The sequence below is a fragment of the Protobothrops mucrosquamatus genome, unplaced genomic scaffold, assembly GCF_001527695.2.
Source record: "Protobothrops mucrosquamatus isolate PMUCROS unplaced genomic scaffold, P.Mucros_1.0 scaffold_152, whole genome shotgun sequence".
Taxonomy (NCBI): domain Eukaryota; kingdom Metazoa; phylum Chordata; class Lepidosauria; order Squamata; family Viperidae; genus Protobothrops; species Protobothrops mucrosquamatus.
The window spans coordinates 195,097-213,300 of NW_015386228.1; the positions used below are offsets into that span (position 1 = coordinate 195,097).

The 18,204-nt window shown below is 40.8% G+C and overlaps 1 protein-coding gene across 1 annotated transcript in view; it reads right to left on the reverse strand.

Annotated features, from left to right (window-relative positions):
• Nucleotides 1–4,479: 4,479 nt before the first annotated feature.
• The window catches only part of PCBP4 (poly(rC) binding protein 4), a 57,947-nt gene continuing 44,222 nt past the window's right edge, over nucleotides 4,480–18,204 (reverse strand). The window contains exons 11-13 of the mRNA XM_029284894.1: nucleotides 15,900–15,952; nucleotides 10,244–10,413; nucleotides 4,480–5,587 (exon numbers count right to left, since the gene is read on the reverse strand). Of these exons, the coding sequence (XP_029140727.1) occupies nucleotides 5,569–5,587; nucleotides 10,244–10,413; nucleotides 15,900–15,952 (242 nt within the window). The 3' untranslated portion in view covers nucleotides 4,480–5,568. The remainder of the gene's footprint in view (nucleotides 5,588–10,243; nucleotides 10,414–15,899; nucleotides 15,953–18,204) is intronic.

The window sequence follows — 18,204 nt, forward strand, 5'->3', positions numbered from 1 at the left end:
TGGCAAAGATTTCGGCTTACTTGAAGAACCATTCAAATGAACAATTTTTATCAATATGGAGAAGATGGATTGTTTATATTCAAAAGAAACATAGAGTGGTAGAATATAATTTAGGTTTTTAGATTTTTTTTAAGTTTGTTTATTTCTATCCTTTCTGGTAGATTAAGATATTTTGTGGAGTTAGAGATATTAGTATTTGCTTACTTTTATATGAATATTATCCTGGGATTAGGTTTGGGAAGTCTGGGGGGTGGGGTGGGGGTTTTTTTTTGATTGTTCATTGTGATTACTCATGATTGTTTTTTTTTATGATGGAAAAATAAATAAAATTTTCTGAAAAAAAAAATACGTGGGGCTGGTCAGCAGGGGTTTCAAGGCCGAAGACGTGTCTTGAACCACTACTATTACTAATATATGACTTATCTTATAGATCTTTTCTCTTCCCACACCCAGAGCAATGGAATGCTGCATCAAACTCCCTTACTCTTTCTATGGTAAGTAGCCATTTGAATGCAAGAAACTTTGTTCCTCCTTTTTCTCTTTGGACAATGAATATGTGGTACCACATTATCTTTTCTTGCTGCTCTGAAGGCTTTGACCAGGCTTTCACTGTGTTAGTTTATTTAAGCAGAAAAGCAAAGATATCAAATCAAAGGAAGTCTGGGGAACATTTCCCAAGGCTAACATTAATGAAAATTCCCAAGTTAATAATATATGTGTTTATTTTACAGGATTTCTATGCTGCCCCAATGGCACTGCAGAGCTCTCCTGTCTTTTCACGTGGGAAAGGTGCAGGGAAGCAAGCTGTTCCCACAAAGGTTTCTCTTCCTCAGGACTTAATCCCATATGATTGCATTTAAAGCAAATCCACATGAAATAATAGTTTTGTAATAGAAACAAATATATAGAAGGCTCTATCCCCACTCCCCCAACTTGAAAAGGTTCATTCCTCGTGCTGAGCTGAAATTAGCTTTAGCTATGATTTGCTTAATAAGCCATAGTGGCTCAGTTGACATGTGATGATGATACCCAATTATATCTTTTGGCTCTGGGCCAGCCAATGAGTTTGGATGGGGAGAAATATATCTCCTCAATCCTACAGAATGGCTGTGGGTGTTTGGGCCACCCAGATCTGAGGATATTCCATCTTAGATCTTGCTTACTTGATGAGGTAGCAATTCGCTGTTCAATTCACAATCTGGGGATATCCTTGGATCTGCAGCTGGTGTTAGCTGTGGCCAGGAAGGTCTTTGCACAACTCCACCTGGTACACCAGCTGCATTCTTTCATACAGGGGTCACTCCTCATGCATGCCCTAGTCAACTCACAAGGTTGAAACTCTGGTCTGTGACCCTAATACAACATTGATTGATCTTACAAGTTGATGACTCCAATGCACTCTATGTGAAGCTGCCTTTGAAGACAACCTGGAAGCTTCAAGAGATCCAAAATGTGGCAGCGTCAACAATAATTGGCATGTCTCAATATGCCCATGTAGCATCTCTGCTTCACAAACTGTACTGTTGCTGGTTTGTTTCAGAGTGTGACTATTACCTATAAAGCCCTACATGGCATACAACCTGGTACAGGTTATGGGCATAGGAAATATGGCAGGAGACAAGGAATGGGCCATTCCCAGAGAATACTGGACCAGTGTTTTATATCAGTTTTGCATTCCAGCTCCTTGATCTCAGCCTGGATACCTGGACAGCAGATTTTCAGAAGCCCTGGCTTCCAGCTGCTCTCGAGTCAACCTCCTGGTTGGTGGTAGAGACTTACGGTCTTGAGGGATTTCAATCTGCCTTCCCTGTGAGTGGAACCTGAGGTGGCCCAGGAGTTTGTAGCTACTATTATGGCAATGGGCATCATGGGACTGTGGTGTTCCTGCCAGAGCAGTGGCTATGTGTTCTTTGACTGGTGGAGCTTTTAGTGTCCCCCTTGTGATAGTCAGATCATGTCCTGATTACTATGTGATTCTCTGAAGCTGCGATCCACTGTAGGGAGGCTGGATCCATTAGATTGGGCCACCGCTTGCAACTGATGGACTCAGAGGGGTTTCAGGGGGTAGCTGGGGATTGTTCCTGTTGCTTTGCTGCATGGTCCTTCTGAAATCATTATTATTACAGGGCTGATTGAGGTATTGGATCTGATCATGCCTATGTGACATCTCCACTCTCACAAATCTTGTCATTCCTCATGATTTATGAATGAGTTGAGGGAGATGAAATGGGAGATGCCTAGAACAACACTGGTGTCCAACTAAGGACAAACTCGATTTAGAACATCAGTTAGACTTGCAAGAGGCCTCTCTTCTAGCAGCAAAGGCAATGAAGTGGCAATGCTACTCTGCCCTTATTGTGTCTACAGATTGCTTCATGTGCCTTCTTCTCAAGAAGCAATTGCTGGATCCTGCAGTACTGGACTTTTGCCCAGTAGTCAACTTTCCTTGGTTGTACAATAGCTTCAGAAAACCCTAGATGCATCAGATTATCTGAATCATTTTCCTTCAGATTTCAGACTGGGTATGGAACAAAACTAGCATTAGTTGTACTTTTGGATGTCTCTGCATAGGCAAGATGATGGTAGTAGGCCTATCCTTGCCTTACTTGACTTCTCAGCAGCTTTCGATACTATTGACCATGGTATCTTTCTGGATTGATTCAGAGGATTGTGAGAGGGCAATAAACTTGTGCTGGTTCACTTGGGGTCCGTTCCAGTTGGTGGTGATTGGGGAGGAGACATCCTGCCCTTGGCCCGTTATGTGAAGTGTCACAGAGGTTACTCTCCCCTCCCTTTTCCCACATCTACATGAGGCCACTGGGTGAACTCATCTTTTGTCATGGGATGAAGTATTGCCAGTATGCTGATGATAAATCAAATGTACATCTTGGTCCCTAATGAATTAAGCGATGCTCTGGATATCCTATCCTGGTGTCTGGGGGCTGTGAAGGTCTAGATAGGAAACAACATACATAAAATGAACCCTGGCAAGACTAAGCGGCTTTGAGTTTTGAGCTCTCTTGTTTAATACCACCAGGACCTGTGGTGGCGCAGTGGTTAGAATGCAATATTGCAGGCTGACTCTGCCCACAGCCAGGAGTTTGATCCTAACCGGCTGAAAGGTGACTCAGCCTTCCATCCTTCCAAGGTTGGTAAGATGAGGACCTAGCTTGTTGGGGGCAATATGCTGACATTATAAACCTCTCAGATAGTGCTGTAAAGCACTATGGAGCAGTATATAAGTTTAAGTGCTATTGCTATTGTTATTGCTTTGGTGCTGAATGAGGCTGCCCTTCCCCCAGCAGACTCTGTGTGCAACTTAGAGGTCTTTTTAGACTCATGACTCCTGCTCAAGGAACAAGTGGCAGTCATGGCTAGGCAAGCTTTTGAACAACTTCATATTGTGCGCCAGTTGCACCAGTCCTGGATCAAGGGGTCCTACTCAGTCATTTTTGTGCTGGTGACTGTCTGGTTGGACTATTGCAATTCACTTTACGTGAGGATGTCCTTGAAAAGTTCTTCTGGTGCAAAATGCAGCAATGTGAGCAGTTATATAATGTGTAGCACACATTACACCTCTGCAGCAAGAACTATATTGGTTCTTATTTTGCTTCTGGGTCCAATTCAGGATGCTGGTGTTGACCTTTAAAGCCCTAGATTGCATGGGTCCATCTTATTTGAGGGACAGCCTTACCCCAAATTTCATCCAGGCCTGCCACCAGATCTAACAGAAAGGGCAGCTACATTTGGTGGGTTCTAGGCCACAGGCTTTTTTTTGTTCTGTGGCTGCCACATGTGGAATTTTATCCCACTCCTAAAGTTCGGATAGCCTCATCACTTCAAGGCTTCTAAAGGTCCTTAAGACTTGGTTATGCTGGCAGGCCTGGGGATATCAAGGGAAAGATAAACGAATGAGGTGAAACCTTTACTATTAACATTCCTTCATCCATTAATCTTTTTAAGCTGCTTTTATAGTTTGTTAATGCTTTAAATTTGTGATGCTTTTAGTTTTGTTGTACCCTGCCAGAGTCACTTCTTGTGAGATGAGAAGCTACACAAATTAGAGAAATACTGAAGGGACTACCTGCCTCCCATTACATCTATCTGGCTGATTCTATCCTATAGGGCTGGTGCCCTCAGGTTCCTTTGATTGAACAATGTTATTTATTAGGATCCTGGAAGTATGCTTTCTCCGCAGCAGTGCCTGACCTCTGGAACAAGTTTCCCCTTGAGGTCCGATAGACTCCAGTCCACTGTTGTTTAGAAGAGCTGTGAAGACCTATTTCTCCACCCAGGCCTTTGGCGAGGGAAAATGAGACCCTCGCTTCATTACATTTGCCATCTTCTACCTTTAATGTTCTATATTTTCCTTGATTCATTGTTGTGAGCTGCCCAGAGTCATTGATAGATGGGCGGCATCCAAGTTTAATACTTTATTATCATTAAAATAAATACATGAAGAAAGAATGACTAGGTTAAGAGAAAGGGGAAGATGGAAAAGGTTGTGGTTATATAGAGTTGTAGAGTTCCTGAAAAAGAGAGAGATGAGAAGTTTAAAGAACAAAATGCAATGCATGAAGCGGTTGTTTCCTTAAACTTTTTTTTTTGCATACCACATTAAGTGGCTAGCTTTGAAAGGGACTAAAATGTTGGACAAGTATGTCTACATAATGTTCCCCTTTCCTTCCACTAAAGAAGTCACTATTGCTGGGCTCTTGCTGCTACTGAGAGTGGGAATGTTCCCATACTGAATTCTTTTGCTGGAGTTAAAGGGGAAGGTGGCTTGGGATCAATGACAATCTGTGCAGAGCTGTAGGACATCCATTCTATTCTTTTCCACACAGAGAATTGGATCTGCAACCAGATGTATATTCTCAGCTTATGTGTTTTGGCACTTTGCATGGACTAAAAACACATCTGTGCTGCAAATATTTGAATGATCACCGAGTAGCAGCGAAGAATTAGAATGTCCTATATCCTTTCAATACTCTCTAATGGCCAACATTTTGCTTAAAAGCTGCCCATCTCAGTACTAAGCAGACAAAAAACAACAACCCACTATAGATTCCTCTATTGTGTTGCTGTAAAAATAAATTAGGGAAATCTTTATGTTCATCAGTCAAGGTCCACGATCACAAAATAGAGCCATTCATTGTAGCTGCAATTTATAGTATATGGCTTAAGATGTCTCAACAATAATGATTTACTTAACAACATATTCATGGTGTAGCATGCTATGTGCACAAGGTCGTAGAGTCCAGATTTGTGGAAAGCCCTGTAACACAACAGAAGGTTAACCTTGATCTTTAAAGCTTATCTAGAAATACTTGATCTTATAATTTGTATGATTCATGAGCTTGAGTCTCTGATTTATTTTACCACGAATCACAACATAACTAAGGTGTGCTGGTTATTCTGAATTGATTACAACATGTTCTAGAGATGCATCTTTGCCCTTTGCAGGTCTTCTGTGAACATAGTATTGGCGACAAGTGGCACTTTAATCAACAATATTTTCTCCGGCATTCAAGACAACAAGAAAAGTTTCACCTGCTGATTTTCTGGCTGTCAAAGGGCAGGAGTCCAGCTGCCAGGGAAAAGAAAAAGCGAACAATGCTAGCCTTCACTGTGCTCTTAGATAAAACATTACAAAATCTGCTCTTTTTCCCCTTTTATTAATCATTCCAGTGGCCAGTTAATACTTTCTGGGTTTTGCCTGACTCAAATGTACAACAATTAATTCTGAGTTGATGAAGTTTATATTTTTATTAAATCAATGATAAGTTACAAAGGAGGAAAATATAGAATTATATGTACAGCATTTCCAAAGATAAGCCAAAGGGGATTATGGGGTAGGAGGGAAATTCCTCAGAGCCGCAAGAAAAGATGAGAGCTTTTTGCCAGGAAGTGATAGAGGGAAATTAAAGAGATTTGTACCAGCCAGGGTACAATGCCAAATGGACAACTGGTTGGATTGATTTATAAGAATACCCCCACCCCACTCCTTTTTGTTTTTTGCTCCAATCCTTTCCTTTCTTGTGAAATCAAACTACTGGGATGCATATTGATTTATACCATCTGAGAATTTTATCTCATTAGCTCAGTAAACCTACAGCATTTCTTTGTTGATGGCAATCCTTTAACCACCATACAGTCAATGATTACACATGCATGGTGGTTTTCTATACTATCCAATATGTATTATTAGCAATGCTGGGGCTATGAAATAATCTTGTCAGCAAACAGATGCCACTACCTTTCAAAGCTCCACATCTGCAGATATCCTTAAACCCAATGAAACTTTTTTCCCCAGACACCTTTGGCATCGTACCCAATTGCGTGAGCTCAGCATAATCAGGGCTGTGTGAAACCTGTGATTCCTGGAGGAATCCAGCAAAAAAACACAAGATGTGCTGCTTGGGAACTAGCATTTATTTAGAAAGGGGCAGGTTGATTTTCTTGCTTCTCCCATGGATTGTAAATCTGGTACAATGCAAACAAACAAACATTCCTCTCCCAAAATTACCATGCACAAAGGAGATATGTATGCATAGTTGCATATTCTATACAGGTCAGGTATGAACTTTTTATGGCACAGGATGTGGTTGCGTCCATGCAGAATTTTAAACATTTCGGTTTGTTTTTTTTTACTTGAATGCAGACACTACACACAGCCCTGGGCTAACCCTTTACTACTGAGTCAGTTGGTTCCACAGGAGAGGCAGATCAAAAGGCAAGTTCAGTTTCTTTTCTAGCCTGATTCACTGAACAAGCACATTCCATCCAATGCCTTATAAAGATAACAGTTTGCTATTAACCTTATAGTATTTTAATAAATACAACGTGCCAACTTGAGTCAGCAATCTGAATCACTTTGGAGAAACTATACTGTTTGTAACCAGTTAGGAACTTGGTTGTAAAATCCTTGACTGCATGGTATACTAACTGTACATTGCAAACCTGTAACTATTTACTCAGGACAAAGCTACACTGAATTCCTGCTAGACAGGACCTCAATTTATTGAGATAATTACCAAATGTAGCAATGTGATTGGATATCTCTGGGATGACACTTTAGTTTAGACAGAAGGGTCAGGATCAATTACAATTCCTGTCTCTTCGCTCACATGAATTTATTTGCATTGACAAATGTCCTCCCAATAACAATAGATAAGAAGAAATGGGGATAATAGGGACTCTTTTTGGAGCATGTACTCATTCCTTAAGGCTGTATGAAAAAGGTCCCACATGTAATCCCTGTCATCTCCAGGTAAAGCTATGAAACTCTGTCAGATACCTTGGAGAGCCACTATCAGCTAGCAGAGGAGATAACATAGAACCAGAAAGGGCTGGTAGTTGGACTTGCTATTAGGTGGCAGTTTCCTATGCTTACAGTGAGTAAACAGGGTTTTTTTTTATTACTGAGTAAGCCTGCTTAGAGCTGAACTATAAGGGACTGCACAGTATTAGTAAGCATTCATTGGAGAAAACATCCCATGAGAATAAGATAAATTCAAAGATGCATTCATGGCATGATAGCTATTATATGACCTGCTAAGAAGAGATTTCCTGAGGTATCTGCCATAAAAAAAACCATGGAGTAGGTGTCTTCCATTGAGACTAAGTAGAATAGGCAGCCAGTGCTGGAGAGTCAAATTTAGTAATATACTACACTATCTGATTAGCCTTTGCCCAGATTTTTAGCAGGGAAGCCAAATATATGCCAATGGTTGCTATGCAACCCCCTGTCAATAAGACAGGGCCTCTGGTAAAACCTATTCCTTTCCATCTCTTTTTATTCTACCCAGCTTTTAGGGGGAAGCAAAAATTCAGGACCCTGTGTGTTTGTCAAAAACAGCCATGATTTTTTTTAAAAAAAAATCAGATTCTTATATAGTTAGAATGAGATACATAAGCAGCTTCATATCAAGAGAGAAATATTTAGAACAGAGAACCAAAAAGTTTGCTTCTTGGTATGTTCCGCCATATTTAAATCCTATATGCCTTCTTCTTCTTTATTAGTCAGATTTTTTTTCCAGTTTTCCCCCCCTGAAAACTACCATCCATGAGATATAGCAGTGGCACAGCATATACTCTATCATTACCGTTGGTCAAATAAGCCTCATCTACTCCCACAATTGCGATAAGACCTCTCCCAAGACCTCCAGTGCCTTCAATTTGGAATAGAGAATTTGTGTATGATTCAATTTTTCTCTAAGTCAACTGGTAGATTTCCTAACAACCCAACAGGAAATCAGATGGTGAGAGAACATTTTGAGTGTGGAGCGGTAATTGTTCAACGGAGGTGAAACCTTAAGTTTAGATGGTCTTAACCACTACAGGCTTCTCAGCTAGGATCAAGTAGGAATTATGGAGAAGAACCAGTTCTCTGTCTTGAGGTTATATTCTCTCTCATTTCCTTACTTTCCAATACAATTGATTAGCCTCTCACATCATACTTAGTCTTCCCCCATGTAATCTCATTTTGGAGTGGCCTGATGTTGATGCCATCTCACGAAGCATGGGAGGGTCCCCCAAATTTTCCCCTCCCTACCCCGCAGCCCACCTTCCTGCTTCAGTATGGGGAGAACTTCTGTCTCTCACCCTTCTTGCTTGCATTGGCTGTGGAGATCTTGGTCGTGTAGGTGGCAAGGTTGCCATTGTGCCCCGTGGCTGAGGAAGGGGGCAGTGTCAAGAAGGGAATGGGTTTCAAGCCGATGAAGTTGGAGAGGGAGATGGCATAGGGGGGACCAAGCAAGGCTGGGGGAGGTGCGGCCACTGCTGTCAGCGCTGGGGCTGGCGAAGGGGTGAGGGGCTGGGAGAAAGTCATGCCGAGGTCAACGGGGGGCGTCTGGGAGGTAGATTTGGCCGTCTCTAAACTGAAGAACAAGAAGGGAGAAAGAATGAGACCTGTGCATGCATGCCCATTTACATATAAAAATGCAGACATCTGTGGACATATACTTGGAAGTATATGTACTAATGTGTGCTGGAACAAGCTTGCACACAGCATAATATGCATAGGTATGGGTTAATATGTATAGTTTGCTTAATACATATATAACAGTATGGTTATGGATATGGATATGCATTCACAGAAAGACGTGTTTTTACTGGCATGCATAATGACATGTGCAACAGAATAGGTACACACACAGACTGGAAATAGTGAACAAGGTGCTCTGAAGCATTTCAGCATCCGGATAAGATCTTTTTCCCCAGAATCCCCCGGACTATGATCATACATTTACGGTAAGGAATCTTTACTGTCATAAGAGGAGCCTATTTCCTTGATCAGTGTTCAGAGCTGGTTATGTCAAGGGAAGTTATCCTGTATCTTTTAGCAGCTCCTGTTTATATAATCAAAGCATTCCAAGATATTTTAGGCACTTATGTGTCTTGGGCCCATGACCAATGGCTTGAATCAATATCTAAATTTCACATCCTGAAACCAATTTATCTGTCCAGGATGAAAGTGGTGAGGGGCAGTGAGGATAAAATTTAGCTTACTTTGGTTCTGAATATGTAAATATATTAAAATATAAAATAAGTGCCAGAGTGAATTCCACAAGAAAACTGATTGTATAAACAGGAAAGTGCATCCTTCATTAAGCAGGCCATGTCTTACCAGCCTGTACACTACTTGCCATAATGCACAAAAAGAGAGCAACAGTTATTTCCTGCTCCAAATCTTAAAGCATCTCAAGTGCCAGATTGTCATACACCATGGCAAATATCCTTTCATATATTCCGCTCAAGTGTTGTTATTTTGTGGATAAAAGGCAGTTATTCCACACTGAAAACAAGAGTCCTGTTCTGAGCAGAACTGAAGGCTGCATCGGTGCTCGTAGCTGCAAGGGGAATTTCAGGGGAAAGCAGAGACAGCTGCCCAAAATACTGTAGCTAATGGTAATAGTCTCAGGTTGGCTCATGAGAAACTCAAAGATTGGAGGATGTCATCCAGGCTGGAGAGACAGAGTGCAAAACTATTGACACTCATGGGATTGCTGCAGGATGTTACATTTTAACATTCCTGTTTACTAAATAAAAGGCAGAAAGGTGGCAAACTAACAATTCACCCACCATAGCAAAGGGGTCGCCATTTGGTTCCTACAAAGCTATCCATCTAAAAGTCCCAGGGCTTAGACACAGGAGGAAGAAGCTGCAGCAATACCTGTGTATATTTGTGAAAATGAGGTTTCCTCCCTGCCTCATCTCCCCCAGAGGCTGTACTGGCTCTTACCAGGCTGTGATGAGGTACTGAGCCAAAGTGATGCTGACAGGTGTCCCTGTGATGGTCACATGACGTTCGGAAGAACCCTCTGTCTGGTTCCCGATCTTGATGTGTGCTCCAGACATTTGCCGAATCTCACTGATCTTGCTCCCCTGACGGCCAATGATGCAGCCGATGAGCTAAGGAAGAAAAAAAAGAATCATCTTTCGGAGGGAAGGGTGCAAGGAATTTCATCCCTCAAAAAAACTGCTGAACTAAGGTGCATGGAAAATACTGAATCATTAAGTGATGTATTTCTTGCAGTGAGAAACAGTGCCTTACTTACAGTAGTATTTACTTTGGGAACAGAAACCACCAAGATTCAAATATAGAGAAATTATTATAATATAATACAGGGGTCTTCAAACTCGGCCCTTTTATGACTCATGGACTTCAACTCCCAGAATTCCTCAGCCAGCGTGTCTGGCTGAGGAATTCTGGAAGTTGAAGTCCATGAGTCATAAAAGGGCCGAGTCTGAAGACCTCTGATAATATAATAATGTAATGTAATGTAATGTAATGTAATGTAATGTAATGTAATGTAATATAATATAATATAATATAATATAATATAATATAATATAATATAATATTAATATAAATATAATAATACAATACAATACAATACAATACAATACAATACAATACAATACAATACAATACAATACAATATAATAAATTAATATAATTTATGGAATTGATAGGCCATCCCAATCTGTCACAACCCAGATAATCTAAAAGTATGGCACTAAAATCAAAGAAATACCTTGCCAAAAAGAAAAGTAACGTTCAGAAACAAATGTTCACAGATCAAAACAGCATAAAGGGGTCTATCATCCAATCTAGCCAGAGGCCTAAGGATAGAGTCAGGTTTTATGGGCTTGTTTAAATAAGGCCAGGTTGAAGCTGTATAAATCTGGCAGGAAACTGTGTTCCAGAGAGTAGCTGCATGACAGAGAAGGCCTGCTTCTGAGTCTAACTGGGTGATTATTTAATCAATTATTTATCAATTATCTAATCTACAGGGATCTAGAATATGACAAACTATTGGAGATAGGTGGTTCCTCAAATAACCAGATCCTAGGCCAGGGGTGGGGAACCTTGGCTCTTTTGTGACTTGTGGACTTCAACTCCCAGAATTCCTGAGCCAGCCAGCCACAAGTCATAAAAGAGCAAAGGTTCCCCACCCCTGGTCTAGGCCATGAAGCACTTCATAGTTGATAACCAGCACCCAAACTGAATGTGGAGCTATCACTGTAGCTCATGTGAAGGATATTATAGAGGCATACCATGGTGCTCCAAACTGCCCACACTGCTGCATTCTGGACAATCTAAGCTATAAAGTGGCCTTCTGGAGCAGCTTCATGTACAGTAAATTACTGGAGTCCAAATGCAAGGTGATCAAAATTTGAGTGACTGTCTTAAGGCCTCTCAGTCTAAGTATGGCCACAAGTGGCATACTAGAAGAATTGTGGCAAGGTTTTCTGGCTACAACTTCCAGTAGAACTATGAGTCCAAGAAAACCAACAAATTTTGTACTAGTCCTTGAGAGGGGAATACAATCCTATTCAGGACTAAAGATGAAACCACTCCAGATTCAGGAGGTGCAAACATCCATTACTACTCAGTCTTATCAGAGTTGAGACTAAGCTCATTCTTTCCAAGCCAGGAATATACAACCTCTACATACTGGAATTAGACATTGATTATATCATTTGGCCAGCCCCAGGCCAAGATGCATAATTTGAGCCCAGATTGACAGATCACCTCATCCAGGGGCCTCATGTAGATGCTAAACAGGAGAGGTGAGAATACCAAATCTTAAGAGGGGATTCAATCTCTCCCTCTTTTGTCAACACTGACTGAACCCAATCATAGAGAAAGGAAAACCATCACAGGAACACTTTATCTTCACTTCCTACTCCCTGCAGGCAATCCTTAAGAATACCATGATTGATGGTATCAAAAGCTGCCAAGAGATTAAGAAGAACCCGGATGATTACAGCACCTTTCTCCTGACTACACCAAAGTTATCAACAAATTCCAATATCATCTTGATATTATGCCCTGGTTTGAAACCAGAATGAAGTAAGTCAAAACAATCTGAATCTTTCAGGGGCCTCTGAAGCTGTAACCTAGCCACATACTGGATGAAAATTGCCTAGGACAGTTGGGTCCAGTGAAGGCTTTTTGAGGAGAGGACGCTATATTCAAGGCAGGAGGTGCCACCATTAGGGTTGCCAGGTCTGCTTCCAAAAAATAGTGGACAAGCGGGGGTGGGTGTGTGTTAAGTAGTAAAAAAAGTAGACTGTACAGCTTTAGATTACGTACCATTTCATCATAAAGCTTTTGAATAAAAAAAATGTCCACTATTTTGTGAAAAAAAATAGTGAACATAATGTGAAAAAAGTGGACTGTCCACTCAATTAGTGGACACCTGGCAACCCTAGCCACCATTCCCTCAAAGAAACACACCACACTTAACAATGGCACCCCTCTGGATGGCCTACACCAGCCAGGAGGCACATGGATCTAATACAGAAGTGGCCAGGATCATCAGCCTAGGGACACTGTCCTTTTCTGAGATTCAAACTCAGAAGTTATTGAAGGATAGGATCAGTCCTGTTTGTAGCTGGGTGGGCCCCCAGGATTGTGCTGTTTAAGCTATTTAGCTACAAACATTTATTGGACTGAACCACATTCTATTAGACAAGCGAGAGACTGAACGGGAAAGAAAAAATAATAATTAAGTCATGTAGTTCAGGTTTCTACCAGACTGTGGCAGGAACTGACCTGCAATAATAAAACAGTGCAGCTTGTTTTGTTAAGATTTTTTCTTTTAACAAAAAATTCCAGCATTTTTTTTTCCTTGTGCATGTAAAAATCGGGGCGCTGTGTAAAGGTCAATGTTGCTTACTACCCACATGCTTCCTGACTTCGAATAAAGTCTTCAGTTTCCCCAACAGAACAGGCTTGCAGCTGGGTTGGCTGTGTGGGTGAGCAACTGGCACATTCCTCTTTTAGCTTGATATTATGGCTTTTGCTCTCAGAGAGGAGTGAGTGTGAAGCTTCTGAAATTGTTGGAAAGTGGGTTTAACATACCTCTTTCCCACCCCTGTTGTTCCTCTCTCTTAGGACTTTCCAGTGTGATTACTGTGCTTTGTCCACTACTGCTAATCCTGTGAGGTAGGCCAGGTCAGGAAACGGGCCCCACAAGGATTCCAGGAATGCTACTTTACTGGGTAGGGTGTAGTAACAGAATCATGAAAGCCTGCAAGCCTTTCTCGCGCTCTACCCCCCCTCTTACACTAAACAGAATCAAGACAGGACTATTTTGAGATTCTTTCTCACTTTCTCAGGACTGAGTTGCTGTTTCACTTCCCTTAGCAGTTACTCCCTTCCAAAGTCATCTCTACATTCCTTTACAACTGCAATGACATCTGAACCTTGTGACAGAAGGAAAGAGCCAAATACTTATCAAATTCAAATAACTGTTGATGCCAACAATCTTTATTTCCTTTCATATCTGAAGCTTCAATTATTTCCAGATAATCCCTTCATGGTACAACTAGGCTGCCATGAAAGAAACAGCAGCACAGTTTGTATTAAAACTCAAATTATAATTTTGAACCCTCCTCCCTGGGATTGCCCCCTCGGTATAGACTGCATTATTTTTTTTAAACCTTTGGTCTTAGCTATGATGATGAAGTTTGGACTTTTAAACATTACTAAGGTTAGAAATTGGTTTTCCACCTGCTTCTTTTTCTTAGCAGAGTTATAAATAACACTGTATTCTTTCTGCTTAGACCTGGGACAGAGGCAGCACAGGTCACTCAAGTTCATTCTTTGTCAGATTCCAGATGGAGGAATGCCCTACTTTTTAGTCTTGTTAGACCTCCTACAGGCCTTTGAGATCAAAGTGTCCTTCCAGACTGTTTGTGAGAGTTGAGGTTCAGGAGCACCATTTCAGTGGTTCCATTTGGCGGTTCTAGTGAAGAGTCAGCCCAGTGGCTACTCTCCTGTGGGATACCATAGGGTTTGTTTTCCTTCCCTTCTCCCTCTCCGCCCCCCTTTTTGTTTTGTTTTTGATATCCACATGAAAGTCTTCTTTGTATTACTAGCTATGCTATGCTAGAGATGTTTTGTCCTGATATCTGAAGACTATCAGAGTCTGGAGGGGATAAAGCAGGCTAGACTTGAATCGAAGCAAGATAGAGCTGTTTGTGCATCAGACTCTCCGTGTTTTCTCTTTGATAGGAAATACTGATCCTGTATGAGTAGGCTGTAACCTGGGGATCCTTCTGGATTCTCGTCATATGGTGAGTGAGCTGGTTGAGACTGTGACTGGGGGGGTTTTTTCCCCAACTTTGACTGATATGCTATTTGTAACCCTATCTGAAACAGGATTTTGCCACAAGAACTAATACTGCTGACACCGCTCATCGAGACACCTGTAATGCACCCTACAGGGGTTTGTCCTTGAATTTATCTTCTTTACCACCCAGAAGCTGCAACTGGTAAAAAAAATGCAGTATTATGGTCCAGTGGTTCTCAACCTTTTTTTTCTTCACCATGGACCCCCTTTAAATACTTTTTGTGACCACAGACGATGGACATAGACCACCAAGACTTATCTCAAGATTTAAATCATAATATTTCTTTAAGCCTTTGAGCACCCATGTGGCAACATGGACCACAGGCTGAGAATCAATGCTGTAATCCATTTGCCAATAAGTATTCTATGTTGAGAGCATATTATCCCTAAAGTCTGGGTTGTGCATTGCCTCTCAACAATCCTGGAAAAACTAATTTCTTAAAATAGATATGTTAAATGTTTTAAGAGGCTTGACAACCCATTTTATCTTAAAACAAACAAGCCACACAATGCCATTAAAAAAAAAGATCTTGAATTTTCAAGTCTTCTGAATTTTAATGAAATTACTGTATCCTGCTACATTTTTTGCAAGTCATGAAAGCTAAAAAATAATTACAATTAAAAGCTGAATTGTCTGGAATAAAAAGTTGCCTCTGCTTGTTGTAGAAGGCTAGCATATTAATTCTATTTTAAAAAACCGTTTGCTACCTAACTCTATTCCCCAAAGACCATAGTTCTGTGGAAGAACACAAGGTTCTCAAGAAGACAATTCCTAAATAATTAACTGGCTACTCCAGTTCAAAATAAGTGTGTAACAGATGAAGTTAAAGCCCTTTCTCTATCCAAGACTCCACAGATCTGCTGTCCATCTGAGTAAACAATATTAGTCCAGTTGAAAAAAATAGCTGGACCCAGAATAAGGCAGCTTTCTCATCTGCAACAATAAAAGAATTTGGATTTTTTTATTCTGACATAGTTGCCTGGCAAAACGTGGCCCTTTATTGGAAAAAGATTTGTCTGGGGAGTAGATTTCTGCTTTTATTGGAATGGAGTCCCTCTCTACAGACCTTGGTGAACAGGAGCAGAGGAAAGGAATGAAAAAGGGTCTGGATTTATGCCCAATGAGCTTTTATACTGATGTGAAATGGGAGGAACGGAAGTGGGTACAATTACAACAGTGCAAACAAAAGACCCAACCAACCACAGCATTAACCCAGCAGAGTAGGCAGCTCACATCAAAGTCTGACTTACATCATTGGGAACTAGAAACTCCTGAGAGCTATTCTGAGAATTTGCATCCAGGCCTACAGAGAAAAGAGAGAAAGAAGACACAGAATTACTGGGGCCCTTTTGCTACCCCCTGGTTACTCCTTGAATGGGTATTTCATAATCCTGCCTTCCCTAGAATAAGCTAGAACTGAAATGTTAGCATCTTAAAAGATCCTTTCTAGGCACCATAGTTACAAAGAGCAGGGAAGACACAAAAAGGATTGGACGGCTTCCCAGCTCTTGCTAAGCAATCAGCAGCTCCAAGAGGGGGCTTTTGTTTTATGCCATTTCACTTAGGTCACATTACACAGGACTAATTTTAGATAGTCCCTGTGGAATTCCAGCCTATCCCAGCCTCTTCCTGCGTGATGCAGACCCCATTGGCTACAGATACTTTTTTTTATCAAAATAAGAAACAATCCTCGTCCTTACTCAGATGGCAAGACTTTTGGTTCAATTGCATGGATTTGCTGCATTTTTATAGAGGCTACTCGGAAAAGCCAAGTTCAATGAATGAATAAACAAAACCCCAAAGAAGGCTTCTTATTGTTATGCATTGTTTATCTGAGCTCCTTCCATTAGAAGAGATTACAATTTTGGGACTTGTAACTTTATCCAGAGATTCAGCTCCTAATTATTCTTGGAATAACTGAATCCATCAATTCAATGTTGACACTGAGCGACCACACACAGACCTTCTCCAGGATGATCCCTCTCTGACCTAGACTTTCAAATCTTGTAACAGTGCCTGCTCCTATTGCTTCTGTAATTGAGTCCGTACACCCGGTTGTCTTCTTCTGTTTCTTTTCACTTTTTTTCCCCAACTTACAGACTTCGCAAGAGAGCTCCAGATATGTCTAAAATATGATTATGTGAGCCTGGCCATTTGTCTCTTTAATAAGAACCATAGCTTGATTTGTTCTAGGATCCATGATTGGCTTTTTTTGACTACCCAACATCACTGTCTTAAAATACCAATACTCTTTCTATCCTGCTTCTTCAAACTCCCAACTTTCATTTCCATAAAGTGTCACAGGAAAGACCAGTGTGCAATGAAATCATTTGCATTTTCAGCTATTCGAGTAGTGAAGTGTCACCAGCATAGCTAAGGCTATTGATGTTTCTTCCTCCAATTTTAAAACCACACTCATCTTTTTTCCAATCTAGTTTCCCTCAATATATATTCAGGATGTAGATTAAAAAAACATAAATAAGGGGAAAGCCTTGTCTCACTCCTTTGCCACGTGGAGCTAGTCTATTTTGCTATGTTTGTGTGGATGGTGGCTTTCTGTCCTGTGCATAGGTTTTACATTAGGACAAAAATCAAAGGATATTGTGTAAGCTGTTGCTTTGTTCTTTGCTTAATGGCTTTTCTGTGATAAGAACAAAGATGCTAAAACTATTTCCAGCAATATCAGATCCAGCCAGAATGATACATGCCTTAGTTATGCCTTACTTGGATTCCTGCAATGTGCTCAGTATGGGGTTGCCTTTGAAAACTGCTTGAAATCATCTGCTGGTTCTGATTGTTGCCACAAAGCTGCTTTTCAAGATTTGCTATAGATAGCAAGAGATCTCATCTTTATAAAAACTACACAGGGTGCTGATCTATATCCAGGCAAAGTTTCAAGTAGTGCCCAAGATATTCAAAGGCCTAAGCAATTCAAAATCATTTACTTCCCTCCCTCCCTCCCTCCCTCCCTCCCTCTCTCTCTCTCTCTCTCTCTCTCTCTCTCTCTCTCTCTCTCTCTCTCTCTCTCTCTCTGTGTGTGTGTGTGTGTGCATGTCTATGTTTGTATTTAGAGAAAGAAAATGGGAGACATTGAGAAACAGTGTATGCTGGGTCTCTTGAGCTGATTTCTTTTGTTCCACTCCTCTGCATTTTAATTTGAAGATGGCTATAATGATGGATATATTGAAAATAAAGAATTAATAAAAACAAAACTACTCTTGGCTAGTTAAGATGAATTTGCAAAATATTCTTCTTTAACAGGGGGACTGACTGATGCTGCAGTATAACCTATTTTTAACATCTCGATTTAAACAATGCTAAACTGTAATCTGGCTTCTATGGTTTCAGCTTATCCTGTTTTGTGAGTGCAATAATTGTTGTCTGTAAGATATAGGTTCTGCTTTAGTTATGTATGAACCCAGTGTACTGCAGTTTATTCAATACACCATGACTTATTATGAATCAGAATTCTAGTCACTGCTCAGGAAATAGCCACCGATTGTTCTAGAAGATGAGAACCACTTTGGAAATTGGACTCACAGCTTTCTCCCCCCC